Source organism: Manacus candei, unplaced genomic scaffold, assembly GCF_025592945.1.
Source record: "Manacus candei isolate 608988 ecotype Guabito, Panama unplaced genomic scaffold, ASM2559294v1 h1tg000018l, whole genome shotgun sequence".
In the NCBI taxonomy this organism is placed as follows: domain Eukaryota; kingdom Metazoa; phylum Chordata; class Aves; order Passeriformes; family Pipridae; genus Manacus; species Manacus candei.
In genome coordinates this window covers 13,978,060-13,998,619 of record NW_026138066.1, presented here as the reverse complement: position 1 = coordinate 13,998,619, position 20,560 = coordinate 13,978,060, and the positions used below count along the sequence as shown (strand labels likewise).

Genomic DNA, 20,560 nt, shown 5'->3' with positions numbered 1-20,560 from the left:
CGCCTCACAGGGGACACATGAACTCAATATGCTCCCCCAGATGGAGACCTCCCATTTGATTGCTCCTGATCTGTTACCACCTTAATAGCAAACAAAAATAGTTTCAGTATAGCAAACATATGAAACAACACCCACCCACAATCCCCCGTGAAGTGGAAATAAGAATTCAAGGACTAGGAGTTTGGGAACGGTGTAATTACATGCTCGTGTTCATAACTTGCTGTGCACATTTCACTAATTCAACTGGGTTTCTTCAAGTGCTCCAGCATAGTTAAATGACAGAACATGAGTTACCATTTTTCTAAAGCCCTCAAGTATCTCCATACCTGACTGCTCGTCAGGCTGCAGTCAGCATGGTTTCAAAACCACTGCAGATAGACCTGACTGTTTTAATTTGCCATGTCAAGCAGCTATGGCTATTCAGACAAACAAATAAACCAGCCAGCCCAAACTTCCAGTTCAAAAGAGTCATAACTCCAATTGTAACAGGAAGAATGGAGCTCTCTTCCACTCCTGCCTTGACTGACATTCTGCAAAATAATATATGACAGATTTCTAAAATAAGCCATTAAGAAAATTTTCCCTTTGTTAACATTCCAGAGATGAATCTTCTTGGAAATAAGCATTTGGGTGATACTTATGATTAGTACAAAAGTAGTGCTCATCAATCTAAACTTAATTAAACATATTTGTAAGCAAAAATTATTAGCTTTAGCCCTTTTCTTTATGAGGTGGTTATTGAGCAGAAACAAATTTATTTGGATGTCTTTTCTCCAAATGTCTTTCTATCATGTTTGATTTGTGTTTCAACCTCAACTCTAAAATTCCAGACTTTGTAATAACTCATGTTGCAAACAGCAACAATTTCTCAAAGGTTTTTCTGTTGATATACATTCTCAATTTTAACTCCACCCTAGCAAATTTCAATTCAGGAATATTTTTCATATAGAAGTCATCAATTTTTTAGTTACAAATGTAATACGTGGGCATAGAATAAAAAAAAAACAGCATGGACTTATGGTACTACAATGTTACTTCAAAAAACCATGAAAATATGTAGGCTGCAACTTTCAGAATTTTCAGGTGTTCAGTTTCTAGGTCTTGGTTCACCACATTCTGTTCCTTTTTCTGCCATTCTCCTTTCCCCCACCAACATCTCTGCATGAATCGCCCTGTATTCTCTTCTGAGCTTTTGAGATCCTCATAACCATCATCTGAGAGATCATCTGTATACAGAAGCAGAATAACAACATTTGTCTTCATGGAGGAGCAATGTCCACATGCTATCAATTGAGATGATGATTCCCTATGTCCTTATGAACCATTATTTTGTCTGATAACAGCTTTCCTTCAGCAATGAGAAAAATACTTAGTTTCAGGTAGGACACCTTCTGCATTATCGCTGTGTCCTCAATACCACTGGAAAAATAAAAAGCTATGGCCACTGTTTTGAAATATGACAGACCTTTTTTCTGTTTAGATCTCTCTGGAAAGAATATTCTCAAATCTTCATGAAAAATAAACAGCAAAGTAGAACTACTTATCCAGAACACAGTGTGTGTCATCCACACAAAAAATTCAGCAATTTTTAAGTATGCACAGAGCTTGCACTCATCACAACTTACTTACATGGAACTAGAATTCTTACCACTTCTACATGTTTTTATGTGACTAATGGAATACCCACATCCCAGGGATCTCCTTTTCTCATGAGTGATCTGATAATGTACATCTCTCTTCAACTGAATACTCAGTTCCCAAATACAAAACTTAGTCTTGCAGACACTCTAATGGAAGGGAAGTATCCTTCAGTGTAAAAGTTAGTATAGCTTTTAGGAACTTATGATGCAGAAGCCAGACCGTCCATGGGGAAAATAAATAAATTTATCTAGATTGAGGGAACTGTTTCATCATATGTAAAACATGGATTACTGCATTAGCACACACATTAATTATCCAAAGTATAATACATCACTAGGCACTTCCAAACACCTACTGTCCATGAAAGTAAGTGGACAGAACTACTGATTAATGCCAAAAAGATACAGAATATAATGCAGCAGATTCATTGCGAAGTCACATTCACTTATTACAAATACCTCAATGATACAGGTCACCTCACTGTCTATTTATCTAGCCAATACCTCATCAGTTTTTCCACAAGGATGTTATGGAAGACAGTGTCAAAAATCTTGCAAAAGTCAACATAAAAGCCATTGCTCTCCCCTCATCTATCAAGTCAGTAATTTAATTATAGAGGTCTGTTAGGTTGGTTAGGTATGATGTCCCCTCTACAAGTCAATGCTGGCTACTCTCAATCACTTCTTATTCTTACTATTTTTGGAAATTACTTCCAAAAGGATTTGCTCCATCACCTTCACAGGAAGAAGGGTAAGGTTGATCAGTATGGAGCTCCCTGGATCCTCCTTGACCTTCTCAAAGGTAGAATTAACATTTGTTTTTTTGAAGTCCTCAGGTACCTCCTCTGACCATCATGACCTTTCAAAGACAGCAGACTGTCCTTGCAGTGATATCAGCCAGTTCCCTCAGCACTTTTGTGTGCATCTCATCAGGTCCCATGGACTTTTGTATACTCAGTCTAAGTATTCCCTAACCTGATCATCCGTGCCGCGTTTCCTGCCCCATTCAGCAGCAATTCAACATTTTTCCTGTTGTTCCTACCTTCCTCTTCCTGTTAGATTCTACCCTAGATGAGGTCTGGCTTTCCTTACTCCATCTGTGTGGAATCGGGTGGTGCCTTCTACAACCCTCCTGAGCTAAGTCTGATTCCACATCTTGCTAAATGCCACTTTTCAACTTCTACTCCAACACATAGTTTTCTGGTTTTGTTAAGATCTATAAGATTTTTGGCTTTGCTTTTTATACATATAATGTATGGTATAAGGTTTTAATAAACATTCAACTTGCACGCAGAGAACTCTGATTGTGCACTCACAGAACACAAAGCAAGGATCAGTCAAGTTTCTTCATTGACCTCCAAGAATGAAAGCTGCATATCTTCAAATGCCACTTATGAGATATAACCAGGGTTCTAAGTCATCGTGTCATGGGAGAAGACAAGAAATGGACATCAACAGAAAAAAATGCACTATGAACAAACAAACAAACAAAACAAAACAAATCAAACAAACAAACAAAAAAACCCCAAACCAAAAAAAAATGTATTTCTGGCTGGTGTGAACTTCAACACATTAGTATCCTCATGGCTATCAATATTTTTGTAGGCACCAAAGAAAGCAAGAGCTAGAAGGCAGTACTTAAAAGGAAATTAGAGGAGGACTTTGTGTGCTAACTTATGGTAATATTCCTTTGTAGTAAAGGGCAGTAGAAAAATACACAAAGATCTAGATCCTTAAGGGTACAAAGGCACTGTATGAGGTGGCTCAGTCTGTACTTACTTGAGAATCTGGTCTAGAATTACTTTATTATTAACACATGGGAGTGATGTCTAAAATGGGCAAGGAGAAGGGGATATGCATAAACATATCACAGGAACAGTCATTTAAGTTGGTTCTTTTTTGGTAAGGCATACTCTGCACTCCCCTCTGGCTATAATATCACCTATTCCAGAAAATATATTCTGTATCACCCTGGTGTGAAAAGATAACATTAAATTATACAGCAAAACTACAAGTTAACTTGAATTAAGTGTAACAAATGTGATGAAACTGGATACTCGCAGTTATGTCAGAGAAAAGAAACCTCAGGGAAGACAGATAGTAGCAACAACAATAATAAAGAATACTGGTTTTTCTGTAAAAGGTCTTAAGGGATATGAGAATCATCACCTCTGTTTTACAGCTAGAGTGCCTGATGTACTGAGAGGCAAAACAATTCATCTGAGCTCACTCACGAGGTAAGTGACAGAGCAGAGAACGGAAATCCCACTCTCTGAATCAGTGTCCTGTTCACAAGACCATCTGATAATGACAAATCACCTGCTGGGAGTTCTCAAAAATGAAGGCAATGGCCAGGGAATTCTTTCCAGTTATTACCGTGAAGACTGCAGGAGAAAATATTTCCTCCCTGCTAAGTCAAGTGACAATTTATGTTTACGTCGTTTAGACTTTGGAAAGATCTCCCATCATGGGTCCTTGGAGAATCAGCCTCAGAAATACTTAAGAGCAGGATGGAATAGATGGGGATCCAACACACAATGATCAATGTTGCCTTCTAGTGACTAAATACAAAGATTTCTTGTCTGGCTCTGACACATCTTAATCAAAATATCTTCTCCCTCTACCACATACACCTTTGGACTTAAAATAATTTAAAACTTAGGGCTTTTTCTTTATTGAAATTCACTACCTGTTATAAAATTTTGGCCCATCTCAATCTCCCCACATCTCCAAACCACCTCCCTGTTATTTTTTACATTTACTGTGCCATAGATTTGAGAAATACCTTTCTCTCATTTACCAGTTACTACAGCTGGTCAGTTCAGGCTCCTCACAGCCACAGATGTCTGTCACTCACTATCCTGTCCCTTTTCCCCATATGCCACAGGGTTGTCTCCCTTCTCCAATAAAATGTGAAGTAAAACAGCAGCATCAACCTGAGAGGCTGTAAACTGCTAAGAAATTGAACTGATCAAAAATCTAAAACATAAGCCAGGAAGTAAAGCGCAAAAACACCACACAAACACAATTAGAACCCACAATATTTAATCAATATTTACCAACTAATAGCAAATCTTGCAGTATTTATGTATTAGGATCATAAGAGGAACCATCTGGTAAAAGGAGTAGCAGACAATTGACTTTGACAAAGGGCAAGCTGTGATTGTTGGACCTGGGGTTCAGGGTTTTTGTTTTGGCATTTTGTTGCTCTTGGGTTTTTCTAAGTACAGTTTTGAAATGTGTTTAACTTAGCCTAATGTGCCTAACCCTTCACTTACGTGACTGATCCTTCAGATTTCTACTAAACAGCAGCAATGACTTAAACCAGACATTTTTACTACCTTGCTGAATCAGCGGTTGGGTTTTTGGGAATGAAAGATCAAGGTATTCTCCAAAGCACTTCAAAGAGGATTCTATACAAGCTTTCAAACTCCAGAACATCCTAGTGAATCTAATCCAACTTCCTGCAACACAACCTGTAAAATTTCATCCCCTTAAACTTCAAATGCAACAGCTGGGGCTGAAGGAGAGCAAGCAATCTAGAAAGCCATTCAGTTTTGGTATAGAGAACAAAGATAAACATAAGCCATATTCATCAAATCAAACGTTATCTTCACCTAAAAGCCACTTGGCTGGCTGGTGCCTTGGTACTGCAATGCACCAAGTTCTTCACCAGTAGCTCAGTGTAAAATCCAATGTATGCTTTGTTTGAAATGGGTCATTTGTGTGACCTGCTGGCTTACAGTTCACCTTCTCAGCTCGTACCAGTGCACAACCACATGTAAGGTGTGTGGGGATGGTTCAAAGCTGTGGCAGGGGAGGCACAGACTTGACATTAGAAAACAGAGAGCATAGTCAGACCCTGGAACAGGCTTCCTGGGGAGGAGGTAGATGCCCCATGCTTGCCAGTCTTTAAAAGAAGTTTGGACAATTCTCCTAATAACCTGCTTTAACTTTTGGTCAGCCTTGGTCAGCCCAGAAACACAAAAGAAGCAAAGTAGGAGGGATGGAAACATGCTCTCTGTGTCTATACACCAGCTTGGGCCCAGAAGAAATCTACCCATACCTACAGAGAATTGTAGCCAAAGATTTCAGTTACCTATTCTACAGACACAGCCAACTTGACATGAGTCTTCAGCCTTAAACTTTAGCCCATTGAGCAGAGGAACAAAACCCTGCTTTGCTAAAGTAAGATCAACCTTTGGTAGCAGACTTTTTCAAGAGGGAAGTGAGCAAATGTAGTCAGGCAGCTTCCAAGATGGAAAATCTGAACAGCTCTGTCCTGTGTTGCTCAAGTCCCCACAAGTTTTCATGTCTCTGCCTTGTGCTTCAGTTCATAATAGAAGCATGTTCCTAATGACTGGCACTAATTCTGATAGCAACACAATGTCTTATGTTGATGCAATGATGGAGAGAGCACTAACTAGAGATACTGCTCAAATTAACTGCCAAAAACCCAAATACCTACAGTCCACTCTAAGGCTGCTCTTGGTTCCTTCACTGGTCCATTGGAGACTGCAATGTTGAGGGAATGCACAGGAGCCAAGTGCTGAAGGCCTGACCTGGAGATTGCTTTCCTGCAAGTTGAAAAGAAAAAAAGAAAAAAAAACAACACACAAATAAATGGAGTGTATACATAACATATATATATATACATATCTATCTCCAATATAATTACCCAACATCCACCCCACCCTTCTCCAGAAATCAGAAGAGGTAGCACTGCATCTCATTTCAGCCTCAGTGAAATGGTGCTTGAATGCCATCTTCTGCTAAAGCAGTTTAGGAAAAGAAAAAAGTAATGTGATCACTGGAAATTACTGTTTAATGAAGATCAGTTACTCATCTGGCATTAAGCTGAAATATCAAGCCCAGTGGACTGTATATGGTTATGTTTGCCAGTTTCTGTGGAGTCCTCATGCATTACACCTATTCCTTACACACCAACTGAATCTGTTGAATCAATTTATGCATAATTACAAACACCTTTTATAGAAGAAATGAAATATGAGTTTATACAAAGAATGTAACACTTGTTGCTTTTACCTAGTTTATAGACTAGAAAAAGTCATCCATTCAGCATCCAACTATGTAAAACAAGACATGGGGACATCAGTTCACCAGGAAGAGGAATCATATACTACTACCTTCTTTGATCCTATCAGCATCCCCCAAGGTACTACAGCTTCTTTCCACTTATATTTCAATTTTATCTCACAGCTCTGAAGGCACAGATGTGGCCTCCTTCAGAAGTCATAGATAGTGACCAGAACCCCTTCTGATGCTGGCTGCACAGCACTGAGGGCGTATCCACTGCCTGTCTCCCTAGAGGCATCCAGCCCTGACAGAGCTGCCTCCAACAGTGAGCCATAAGGTGGAAGCACAGTACACTGCCAATACAAAGCTCAGCAGCACATGAACAGTCAGTTTCCTAAAGCTTCTTAACATTATTGCATTGTATATATTAGAACCTGATGGCAGTGGTCAAAATAATCTCACAGCTTCGGCTGCAGTGATTCAGAAGAGGACAAAAATCATCTCAGGGAGATATCTCCCTTTGTAAGCCAAATACACACATCCTCCACAAAGTGAAATGACAGTCTGTTTGTGTAAAGTGCATTTTTGTGATACCACTCCCACAGTGCAACAGCTATTTATAGCATCTCCTAATCTTACCACTGTCCCAAGGCAATAAAGGTCAATCGAGCCAGTGGAGACAATCCAGGTCAGCCATATGCTAAATAAATCTTTTCATTGTCCTGAAAATATACAGTGCTATACATATCCATAGTAAAGGAGCTTGGAAGCCTCACTGCTCTCAGTGCAATTCTGGAAAAACCAAGAGAACTGAATCAGAATCTCTTAAATCCCCCTTCGTGTGGGTAGCATGAACAACTCAGAACATTAACATCAGCCTCTGATCATTCAATGCCCCCTTTCTTTTTAAAGCAGGCAAGACATTGACATTAAGGGTTTCTTCCAAGATATCTTGCATTTGACAGAAACCCAGTAGAGAGAAAAACACCAAGGAAAAGACTTTTACCACCTGACACTGTATCAGGAGGAAACAATTTAGCAAGAAAGATTTTATGCCAAATATATCAGTACAACATAAGCCACCCATCTCAATGACTAGATTAAGGCTTTGGAGAAATAAACCACAAGAAACTCCAAACATTTTCTAAAAACATATTTTTCAAGAAAACTTTCAATATTTGGTAGTCTCCTTCCATGTTGTTTTCAGTATCAATGTAGTTATTCAGGCTTCCTAAACAAAAGACTACATTCTTGTGTCTATTTGTGGTTTTATAACATGATAGTTTATTTGGGTGGAAATAGGGCAGTATCACATTTTCCACTCTGCATCACTGACAGGGGTAAAGCAAACCTACTGCCCTCACAAAAGAGGAAGGTAAATATGCCTAATGAATGGCTACAGATATCTCAGCATCAAGCCTTGGATGCTATTTCAAGTCAGAATTAGAGATGTGCAAGCCTCCCACAGCTGAACCTGAGACTTGGCCCACATTTCTTTAAGAGTAAGCTGAGGCTGATGAGCCTTTTGGGGGAGACCTGGCACAGTTTTGTGCCAACAGCCTGCCCTTCCTCTGCATGCCAAGCTGAATTTACGGCTTTGTCTGGAAAGCACACAAACCACAGGCATGACAGCAACACCTTTATTTTTTTTCAGGTCTGTTTTAACATAAAAGCCTTAAAATTATCTCAGGGATTGCAAATTTGCATGAGCCAGCCAGAAGTGACCCTAAGGCCCAGGGGCACGCTAAAAATACATATTATTACACCGCTTCTTATCAGAACTTTGTCTCATAACAGAGACACAGAGTGTCAAAACACACTGCATGCACCCCAGAAGCCTTTCCCATTAACAAAGGAGGTCAAGCTAAACAGTAAGCACATGGCATTCTAATAAGTGTAAGACAGACAAGAGAGGGAAAAATGGGGGGAAAGAGAAGGTAGCACAAATCTGATAACAGATGCTGAGTAACCAGGTGATCATATCTCATATTACTTTAAATAACAGATTTCACCACCTGTCACTTTTCCAATAGCAAGGTAACATGGTTGGCTTTTAGTTATCTTTCCCAGCACTTTCATCTCCACAGTGCTGAGTGCATGAATGAGAACACAGGCTTGACAGTCAGCCTTTCCCATAGAAGCCAAAGTAATCACAGTTCCCCTGATAAGAGACAGCCATAAAAAGTGCATCTGTGGTTTCATGATATATTCCATTCTTCAGACTATGATGTCCACAACTTTGTTAAAATGGGCACAGCAGCCAGCTTGCTGATGTAGCAACCAACAGCTAGGAAATATTGCATCATAAATAATCAGCTCTATTTTGAAAATTACTTTTTCATATCCATTAATCAATAATTTGTGGTGGATGTTATTATCAACTTAGCTAACACATCACCATTGTGAACAACCATGGGTAAACATTAATGTCTATGTCATCGAATATATAGCAAACAAATATATCTGATACTAATTCCACAGCTGATACCACTAAGGAAATTCTTTAACAGAGCAGTTGACTGTCTTGAAAATCAAAAGCAATCAAACATTCAAGCTATTCAACTACACTGATTTTTTTTAAAAGCATTAGATTTGCATTTTGCTGAAAAGTCAGGCGAGACTCAACCTACTTATTAGATCAAAGGATACATATTTTATCAGGGGAGATTTAAGTTTATATCCCAGCCTTTGGCTTTACTGAGCCTTTTCCTCCACTGAAGGCATATAAATATACTCCAATGAGTTGTTTAGACTCCACAGTTTTACCTGAACCCTCAAAGATCACAACAATTAGTCAATAGTATGCAACCCATGTAAGTGCTAGAAAAAAAATCTATTTGGAAGAGAAAGAGTAAGTTAGTGCTGAATGTGACTGCCATTTTTGTTGTCACTGGTGTTGGAGTTGCTGCCTTTTCAAAGCTGGGGATATTACCTCCCTTGCATAGAAGCATAAATTCCCATTGGGTTAGTCTCTCAGCTGCAGGATTGAGAGAACGTAAAAACGCAGAGACTGGCTTCCATAGACCCCATGGCTAGGACATCTGCTGGGAGAGAGGTTTCTCAAAGTTAATCTACATGTTTACAGAGAAAGGGATAGTCATTTGTATAATGAAGTTTAAGTCACAACAGCTTTGAATTTCTGTGAATATTCTATGTAGATAAACCCTACACTTGCCAGCTCTCAGCTTTGCCAATCACAACTTGAAAATCCCTGTACAAGGCCAGACAGCACCTGTACTCTGTATGAATAAATTATATGCACCTGAGTTTGTTTCGAGCTGGTTTTCACTCCTGCAATTTGGTGCTTATGAATGCAATGAAGAAAATGTACTGGTTAATCTCTGGCATTAAGTTTTCCCCATGCATCTCTGCTGACTGCACTGTGCCCCTGCAACTCGCTGCTCCCAGCTTAACTTCTGGGCAGGTACTGTTCTCCTTTTGAGCTGACCACAGGGCAACCATTATTTCACTGCAACATCAATTCCCATATTTTTTGCATTTGATATAAAAGAAGCGAACTTCAGTCATATTAAATAATCTGTCTGGTGTAGCAACCCATTTCTGACAACATCCAGTAGCAGGTGTTTAGAGAAGCACTGGCACAAATTGGGTGATCCTTCCCCTGACATACTCCAGTCCCAGTTTCCAGTAATCAGTAGTTTAAGGACTTCCTGAGCTGGCGGCTGCTTCCAGACCTTTGCACTTAATAGCCTGTAATGGTTCTTTACTCTAGGAATGTGTTGGGTCCTTCCCTGAACCCATTTATAGTCTTGGTCTCCACAGCAGGCTATGTAATGAGCTATACAATTTAATTATGGGCAATGTAAAGTACTTCCTTCTGTCTGTTTTTAAAATTCTGACTGATAATTCAATTGCTGTATCATATTGTGAGTAACAGCGAGTAATCACTTGCCTCTCTACACCTTCTGTGATTTTATGAATCTCTTCATGTACCCTCTCATTCACACCCCCCCCCCAAGTGGAAGCAGCCTAGACTTAGAACAGCTTCAGGATTAGCAAAAGTCTATCTTTGTCAAAGTTTTCTAGTTCAATTATGTCTTTTTTGAGGTGGGATTGCCAGAACTAGAACAAATATTCAACATCTGGTTGCACTAGAAGCTTATCAGTGGTGTCATCATACTTTCTGCACTGTTCTCTTTAATTATCCAAAGATCTCTTTCCTGGATGTTAAAGGATAATATAAAGTCCAAACTTGTTAGCTTTTTTCTCCTGCATGTGCATTATTTTGCCTTCATCGATCTCACATTTCAACTGCAATTTGCTGCAGAGTCATTCAGTGTCAAGAGATCCTTCTGAAAATTTTCTGCAACCCACCCTGACTAATTGTGCAAAGCAGCAGCTTTACCCCCTTGCACTGCGCTCCCTGTGAGCAGCACTGCTCCCATCACAGGTCACTGGTGCTCCCCATCAGTAAACTCATAAGTAAACTCTGAAAACCACCCCATTGCTTCCTACACTTACACTGTTGTTTAACCATGAGGACACCACCCATTTCACCCCTAGTTTTGATACCAAAAGCTTTTTTTTCTTAACCTATTGAAGCTTTCTGAAGACCATGTTCTATCCCCTCTGCCAGACCACCCCAGTTCATCGGCCTTGTGCATCTCTCAGCAATTTCTGCAAGATTTACTAGTCCTGGCTTCCTTAGGAAAAGCTGTGCTGGCTCTCCCACAGCACATCACGTTCAGCTGTGCATTTACTAATCCTGCATCTTAGCAGCAGTTTTACTGGTTTCTCTGATTAAAACTTGCTCCTGGGTTACCCCATCACCACTCTGTGAACCCCTGTGTGACCACTCTACTCCTCTAGGACTGGAGTTTGTTTAAGGGAGGTATTATAAAGCCCTCTCAGCAGTTTCTAATTTGAATTCCATCAGAATACTTGGCCAATAACTAATCACTAGGCTTTGATTTTGCTCTTTTGTCAATGTCATCTTTAGCCTCCTACATTAACCTTCCCATCCTCCTCAGGCTTATCCATACAAACAGCAGCTCAGCCTAGGACACTCTCAGGCACCCTAAGCAGTGAACATTGATGCAAGAAATTTAATCAGCACTGAAAGAAATAGACCCTTAAAAACTCCTCAAGAAATGCTTTCTTAAGCATCTGTCACTGCCTGCTGCCCACAGAACTAGTGTATGGAAATGCAAAGATTTGGGTAGCTTCCCAGCCACTCAACATCCACATCACCAATATCCCAACAAACCTTTCCTCCCTCTCTCTCAACCCTCACCACACAGACCAGCTTGATAAAACATGCATGGAAACTGATACATCTCCATGAAACACTGCAGCTCCATGCAGCTCTGAACAGCTTTGCTTCCAGCCTCAAGCCAACCCTCCTGTACCTAATAAGTGGTTTATGTCCACTAGAGACTGACCTGAAGACAGTGAAACAATTTTCCACTACCTAAGCACCTCAAACAGCAACACCAGAGCTAAAAAGTGACTACAATACATCAAGTCCCTAGTAAGTTCTGATAGGTGCATTTGGCTCTATCACATCAAACACCTTATTCAGCTTGTATTGATCAGGTGCAAGACCAAACTGAGCCAACAAGCCTTTCTGTGACCATCTCCTTGAGTAAAAGTAACAAATCCAGTAGGCACAAATAACAGACAGAAATCCTACAAAAGGAAATATGAGGCAAAACAAAAGGAGCAAAAAGTAACTGCACAAAGTTTGATCTGGCTAACAAGGGAAAAGCCTCTACTACATGATGTTGTCTTTTCTGTGTCAACACTGCAGTTCACAGCCATTTCTGTTAGGCACGTGAAGGAAGCCTTTTGGTATTCTTGCCCCCCAAATTCTAGGTACAAGAATGGCAGGTTACTTTTCCTATCCTAAAAGAATAAAATAGATTCACGAAGCAGGTTGTGTGTCAAAAGAGGCATTCACAAGTACTGTCATGAGTATGTTTGCAGTTTCTCAAATGCAGATATGCAAACCCGTCACTGCCCTGCGGTTATACTTGGAGCCTGGGTTAGTGTCAAAACAGTGTAAGGCAGAGTACTCCAAATGCCAAAGATCCCCAGTATATAATTTTTTCCATTCTCCTCTTCGTTTCACCAGTAGGCATTTATTAATCACCAAATTTTTTCCTTTTGGAAATTAATCTATGGTTTCAATTAGAGTCTGAACTGTGTTAAATTATTCAATCCCCTAAATCTTATCTTCCATCAAGAGTTCATCTTCTCAGAAGCCAGAGAAAGCCTAGAGGTTTGTGTCAGCTCCTATCAAGGTGACCAATATATCTTGTCCTAGATCTATAAATCACTTCAGAGTCTATATTGCATCAAAATCAGGGTGACTTTGTTCCTGCATGCCTTCATTTGCCAGGCCCTGGATCTAGCAAATTCCCCTGGAAACTCTAACAATCCTCATCTGCAATGTGGAAACTAAAAATGGCTTAGATCCAAGACTTGGATAATTAAACAGATAATTATAAGAAAAAGTCAAAGTCATGTGGAATTCTCTCCGAGCTCCTATCAGAGCTTGGAATTATACATATCACTGGGTATCATTCATTTCTTCCTTCTGCTCACTTAAGGAGTTTTTTGCTTTTACTCTTAATTTATTCCCTACATTTCTTAGTAAATAAGATAAAACATGAGGGGTACTTACGGTAGATGGCAACTAAATTTTAGGACCAACAAGGTCCCTCCCAGCCTTTCATTTAAATATTCTGAAAAGGTATGTACAAATGTGGTGATTACTCTTACCACAAAAAGTGATAGACCTTGGAGGATTCCTTGAAGTAACAGAAATGTCAGCACTAATTTGTGAGAGGAAGGAAGGAAAAAAGTGACACCATTTGTGATGCAATAAAGATAAAGAGTATCCTTTATCCCTGTAATTCACAGAGAAGGAGACTAACAAAGGAGCCTAGGAAAGCTGGAAAAAGAGATATAAAAGCTTTTTCAAACAGATTTATTTTGCTTTATTTTTGCTGCAGTCAAAACCAGTTTGTTTTGGGAGAGGATTTTAATTTCTTTTTTTTTTTAGCCTTTAGCTTTGAAGCTATGAATGTCAGGTCTGTAAAAGACCTTCTAGGTCATGAAATCCAGTCAACTCTGTTTCAGGTAAACTTATATGTTTGAATTCATAAAGTTGTCAAGACCCACCTCAAATCTAGCCCAGTTATTCTTTTTCTCTTATTCCTACTCAGAAGCTATGCCAGATCTCCACTCTTTAAAATCACCACACCATTAAAATCCTTTCTTTGTAAATTCCATCCAATATGCATGCCCCCGTGCAATCTTTCTAAAATTCCTATTACTAGGATTTTCACATTTCATCCAAAGAGTTAAAGCTGAACCAACAACCAGTGATTTTGTATGATCTTTCTACAGAATAGAAGGCACGTGAAAGTCTTGATCCAGAAATCTTTAAATCTTTGGGTCAAAATCCTTTGAGTGAGGTTATGTGGGGCAGAGATGTGCATAGGGAGTTAGAAGCTCACATTTCAAAGACTCTGGAATCAATCAAGTAACCAAGATGATAAAATTTAATCACTGTCTTTTCAAGTAAACAACGAGAAATGCTCTAGGGAACTCTGAGAATAAATGATTTCCAGCTGCATCGCAGACTGGACATCAGCATTACAGAAGATTGATACGTTTTTACTATTTCAGAAAACAAAGGAAATCTGAATGGGAAACATTTTCATAACAATACATTTCATCCAGACAAATATCATAGGATATGCAGGACCTCTGTTCTGTAGTTCAAGTGTAGACAAAAAAATGATGACAGCAAATTGGATGGACATGACTACGGTATGATCATGTGGGTTTTTTCTAATAATACGTTAAAATAATATATACTGATTTTCAAAAGGAGTGAAGAAATTCTACATTATAACTCTGCCAACCAGATGAAAATAAGATTAAGGTCTTTTTTCAAGATACTTCTTGGTGACATCATTTAATCTTCATTTGATCTGGAAGACAAAGAAAAGGAAAACAAGACAAGACAAGGAGAAAGGGAATTTAGAGCAGCATTTTAACATTAGTCTTGGAAATGTTTTCTTGCCACTCAGATGCTAACACATGCTTTCTAAAATAACCTAATTTAAGGTAATTTTTATATCAGACCAGGATCCTTCGTTGGCATAAGCTATTTGCACAAGCTGAAATGTCATTATGGCTCAAGAACAATACAGCCTCACACAAACTACATAATAAAGTATTCTGATTTTTTTTCTACAAATCAAATGTGTGCCTTTCTGTAGGGAATTGGCTATACCTTTCAGTGTTGCACTATAGGCTTCAGAGATATGTTTTAAACATGGATTTTTTTCAGAACCTTTCCATGCCCTCAAGTCATTATGTCCATTTCTTTCTTCATGTAGTCTTTTTTCCTTGAAAATGGAAAATAGAAATTTTCATTGTCCATTTCCACATTTTTCCCCATTATAAGCTTTCATTTAGCTTACAAGTGTCTCACAAGGGTTAAAAATAAAAATCTTCCATTTCTGAGTATGCAAACAAAAATTGAAAATGTAATGGAGAGTCATATTCACTACAAGAGTGAAAAATAATTCCACAGTCTGTAGACTGTGGATTAAAAAAAAAAAAAGGAATACTGTAGGTATACCAGAATAATTTTTTACCAAGTATTGATATAAGAATCAAATTTTCTTCCTTGCAGATGCATAAATACCTAGGACTCAAGGAATGATCCAGAACAAAATAAGCTTTAAAACAATCCAAAGCAACAAATATTTTCTAACAAAAGACTTTGAAAGAACACAGGACAGAGAACTACTCTCCGTTCTGAAAAGCAAGTTAGACTTTCAAATTCTAAACACAATTTTTACAGAAAGCTGTCTAGAGAGCAGGGTAGGGAATGGAGTTGAGGCTTTGTCTACGTAGTTCTTGGGCCAAAAAAAAAAAAAAAGGAAGAAAAAAAAGGATGAGGGAAGAAAAAAAGCCTACATTTACTTTTCATTAGGGTGACACTTGAGAAGGGCAGATAAAAATATAAAACTACCATTCATTAACCAAATAAATTCTATTTTCTCTCTAAGGAAGGAAGTTCAGCAACTGAGATAAGACAAAGGTTTTGTCCCCCACTTCCCCCCCCTCAAGTCTATGAGATACAAAAATTGATGCAAAAAAAATTCAACAAGTGTCCTTTTCTTCTCATGCCTCACCACAAAGACTACACAGTTTGATGGCATATACTGCTGTGCTTACAAAATCTTGTTTTGAGCACCTGGGATGAGAGGCCCCTCATTCCTCAGGGGGCTGGTGGCTGCCAGGCAAGACAAGCACCACCATGCCCCAAGCACCTGCACCTTCATCCCCCCCATACCATTGCCAACTTTCTTCCATTCTGTTTGGCATAGTTTCTGTGCACCAGACTAAGTCCCAAGGGAGCAGGTGCATGGCCACCACTTTCAATTCCTCCGTTTGAAACAAACCAAAAGAGTTCAGTAGAGGGTGGAGAAAAGGGATTTACTGCACTAAGTGAACAGCAGATGAAGAAAGCAGAAAGCAGGAGTCAATTCCTCAGTAAGTCTGTGTAGCAACCTGTTCCAGCAGGATCCCATCCAAAACTCAAATTCAATCAAAAGGTTTTGATTACTTTTAACAAGTTTTAGGATCAAATAATGGAGGCTTAGGGATTAAAAAAAAAAAAAAACTAAACCAGGAATGGGGCATCTGGGTAGAAAATATAATAAATCCCCACCTTCCCCTCTCCCTGTCAGCAACAACTGTCTGGTGATTCAGAAACAGGGAAAAAGTGCACCTCCTGTGATAAGATTCCTCTCTTCCTTCAACAGACAGAAAGCAGAAAACTTAAAAAACAGCTTAAAATAAACTTCCAAAACTGGAAGAGAATTTGACTCAAGCCCTGCTCTGAGGTGTTAACCTCGGAATACCCAGCATGTTTATAAAATATGAATTCACATTCATTTGGCTCTGAATAAAACATGAATTACCTATCAAAAATACTTATGTTCAAAGCTTATTCTTGATAATCAACTTTGGAATTACATCTAACTATTTGTAAAGAAATCAGTCTTCTGTACCAAACCTTAACATTCCTGCCTGGAGGAGAAGCCACATTAGGTTTCACATCAGATTAAGATGAAAACATCCCCCGTGTCACACAGCGTTACAAATCTCACTGGAATCACATTGAGGGCATGATGCCTTCACCACGCAGCAGACACTGAAATGGTGCTGCAGGGAGAGTCCAAGGTACTCTCAGTCAGGAGAGAGATTATTGCATTCCCTCCTCACCCCAAGGGACAGCTGTCACAGGATTGAGCCCAGGTCTCAGCCCTGGAATAGGAAAACTTTCAGGGAGACACAGGAAGAGCAGGCAGTGCATCAAGTAGAGCAGTGATCTTCATGGCTGAGAAGAAAGTGGATATCCTTAGGTCTAGTTAGCAGGTCTGCTGATCTTGTTAAACAAATGGTATAACTGGAGTTTGGTTTGGTTCTTTTTCTCTTGGAACCAATTTCAGAAATGTTCATTTTTCTTATAATCTGCCCTTCTCTTTTCTTCATCTAAATTCTGCTAAAATATACATATGTGGTTTTTCTTCCTCCCTGTTGACTCACCAGTTGTATACAAGCAGGCTAAAAAAAACCCACAATACAAAGCACTGTCAAATGAACATAACAAGGAAACAGCAGGGAGGAAGAAGATTTATTTTTCCTCTAATTTCTTTCTGGCTATAGTAATACTGGGTGCTGCTTCTGTTGTGCCTATAAAACTTCAGAAAAGGATGCACTAAGTTGCTGGTGCTCCTTCAGATCAGGTAAATCCTCAAACACCATGACCTGACAGAAGTCTTCCCACCTCAGCCCACCTAAAGCTGGAGGAGATCTGTCATTAAGCTTAATGACAGGGCATGCCATGTCACTTGGATATTATTTTAATCTGAAAGAGATTTTGAGTGTAAAACAGGAACTTGTAATGCCACTCAGCTCTTGTGTTGGTGTATTATTTAGTCACTGTTGGCAAAATACTGATTTAAAATTAAATCTCTGATGAGACAACAATGGAAGGAAAATATTAGCTCTTTATGCAGTGTTCTCATTATGAAAAATTCAGAGTAGTTTCTAAGGCTTTTTTCTATCACTGAGCATTAAGATGTGAAGGTAACTGACAGCATGGGAGATGAAAACCCTTTACCACAAAATTACCAGAGCAAAAGGCATCAACTGTACAACCATCCTGCCCACTTTTACCCTGGAGCACTTCACCCTCAGTCCACAAGTATCACTTGTAGCAGTGAGAAGGAGGGTCAATTGCCAGATTCAGTCCAACTTTGACCTTGTATTTTCTTGGGGCTTTTCAAGAAGGAAGCAATGGAGTCAAGTGTCTTATTCCTCTCGCACATGATAAACTAAATGTCCCCTTAAGATCTGACCTGTGTGGGAATGCTGCATCATTTTACAAAGATACATGACTAAATAATCATTAAATCACGCTGTTTTCAGATAGAACTAAATCTTGATGGATTAAAAAGATCAGCAAAAGTGGACTGCTCATCACACCTTGAATTGGCACTGTCTCCAGGTACAGCATTATTTAAGGAAAGAAAATCCAACTCCTGTGAATTAAATTTAACTCTCCTTGAAAACTCGTTTCATTACATCAGCCCCACCAAAAGCATAGTAAGATACAGAAACAAACTTACTGTATTTTTCTCCCCATATATTTTACTGTTGCATCACCTACTCAAAAAGGCACACAAAGAGAAACTATTTCTTTAGACACTAGGCACCTGATGGATGAAATCACACCTTCACCACAAAGTGACCACTGCTCTATCAAACAGGAACAAAAATACTCTGTTGCTTTTTGGTGTTGACAGATACAGAGGATGCCAGGCCAGGCTACCCTCTGCGAGCTCATATGACTAAAGAGAAATAAAACCTGACCTTTTCTTAGCACGGAAAGTCAAACTACTTCATGATCTAATGGGATCATAATACAGATGTGAAAAACATCCAAGTGCAGGAGCAGTAGGGTGTTTATGGTTACTTCCCATGTCACTTTTCCAGCACTCCATAAAGCACGGAATCACTAGGTGTTATGCTGATTTTGGGATTACATCCACTTCAAAGAGAGAAATTCTCCTCAAACTCTATCCTGTATATCCCTTCAACAGACCCTTCAACAAGATAGTAGTGGGCAGTGAAGAGAGGTGGGAGAAGAAATATTTTGAATATTGTGCTCATTGCCCTCTCTCTAGTGATATTCCTCATTAGAGGTAATAGCACAGCTTGACCAAACCAACCTGCATTCCTGGGGACCTGGCCCACAGCATATGAGTCACCGAGGAAGAGGACATGAAGGAAGTTACACACATCCCCACCCCAGCATGCTACTGCATTGAGCTGCTCCAGCTTCATTCTGCTTTTACCAGAGCAGAAGGACAGAATGAACATAGTTAAGAAGAGAAGAGAACATGAACAGAGGGCACACAGCAAAACATAGAGAAATCATGACATTTTAAGGGGAGGCATGCCCAATTTCTGCTCTACCTGGGATTAAAACGTACTTTTTAGTATTGATTTTTGCTGCTCTAGAAATGAACATAATCAGCCCATGCTGACAGTAGGGCAAAGAGTTCACATACTGACACATCTACATGAGCAACAGGGAAGAGAGGGGTAATCCAGATTTTGCAAAAATTACCTAACCGGTCAAGTTAGTATGACCACAAAACCCCTCCTTGCTGGCTGCCCTCACAGCAGGTTATCTTGACAACTCCACAGGCAGTGTTGCTTCCCAAGAGCCCCATTCAGGCTTTCAAGCCATAAAGTGATACTGAGAGGTTGGAAAATGTTCCACCAGGGAGGTGACTGAAAGTACACAGTAAGATCCTCCTAGTTACAGACAGGTAACTTCCTTAAAATAAATATCACACTAAAGGTCTTGGACAGGTAAAGTTCTGGGCAACAACAACAAAATAAAAAAATAAAAGGAGGGGGAAAAAACCTCTTATAGCAAAACAGACAGAAATGAAAATGTAAGTAAAATACTCTTGCCACCTTTTCACCCCAGATTTTCTTTAGTATGCTCTCTGTTCCTGGAAATGAATGGGGATGCCCACATGGTGATCAGCAGCTGCCTTGCTGGGAACAAGAGACCTGATCCTCAGCTGTTCAATACGGTGTAACTCTGACTCCAGTGAAGCAATACCACTTTGGATCACTTGAGATATTATCCACAAATTAGCTGATCTTAGTTGCTAGCAGTAGCATAGTAAACCAATTATTTATAAGTAATACCAAGCAAGGACCAAGAAAAAAAATTAAATTAGGCACCATCAGGAAAGATTAAAAAGAAAAAAAAACAACTCTCCAGTTCCCATTGCTTTTGGGAAGCACAGAAGCAGATAACTTTTATTTATGGTGGGAGTTAATAAAACATTATAACCCACACCAAAAAATGCACAGAACACAAACACTGTTTACCTGAGACAATTGCAGCGTTTCAACTTAAAAGAACTATTAGATTACTTAATTCTTACTCATCTGAATCAGAATGTGAAAATTATTTCCACTTGATAAAATCTTGCTGTGATTGAGGGAAAGTCTGTACCGCTTGGACTACAGTAACATGAAAAAACTGCTGAGGGAGTGTCTGCAGAAGAGATTGTAAGTGCTCTGAAGCCACTCATTCACACTGGTATGTAAATCAAGCGCAAACTTCCCACTTAGCAGTGCTCTAAGGAAAACTAACAGTAAATTGTGTACAATAATAAAAATTACACAATCTACAGCGCAGTGAATGCTAACTCAGATTCTTACAGGTCCTCCAGAACCTCCACTTATTTTTATATTTTGCTTGCTTTGGTTTTTAAGGCATCGGGTTGCAAAGAGCAATA

At 39.3% G+C, this 20,560-nt stretch overlaps 1 protein-coding gene across 6 annotated transcripts in view; it reads right to left on the bottom strand.

The window, feature by feature from the left end:
* DGKI (diacylglycerol kinase iota) overlaps positions 1 to 20,560 on the bottom strand; it is a 216,614-nt gene that overhangs the window by 132,917 nt on the left and 63,137 nt on the right. For 5 of the 6 annotated variants that reach the window (XM_051784752.1, XM_051784747.1, XM_051784748.1 and 2 more), the window contains exon 2: positions 6,109 to 6,217. In XM_051784752.1, the coding sequence (XP_051640712.1) occupies positions 6,109 to 6,217 (109 nt within the window). The remainder of the gene's footprint in view (positions 1 to 6,108; positions 6,218 to 20,560) is intronic. The other variant, XM_051784753.1, reaches the window with a different exon arrangement.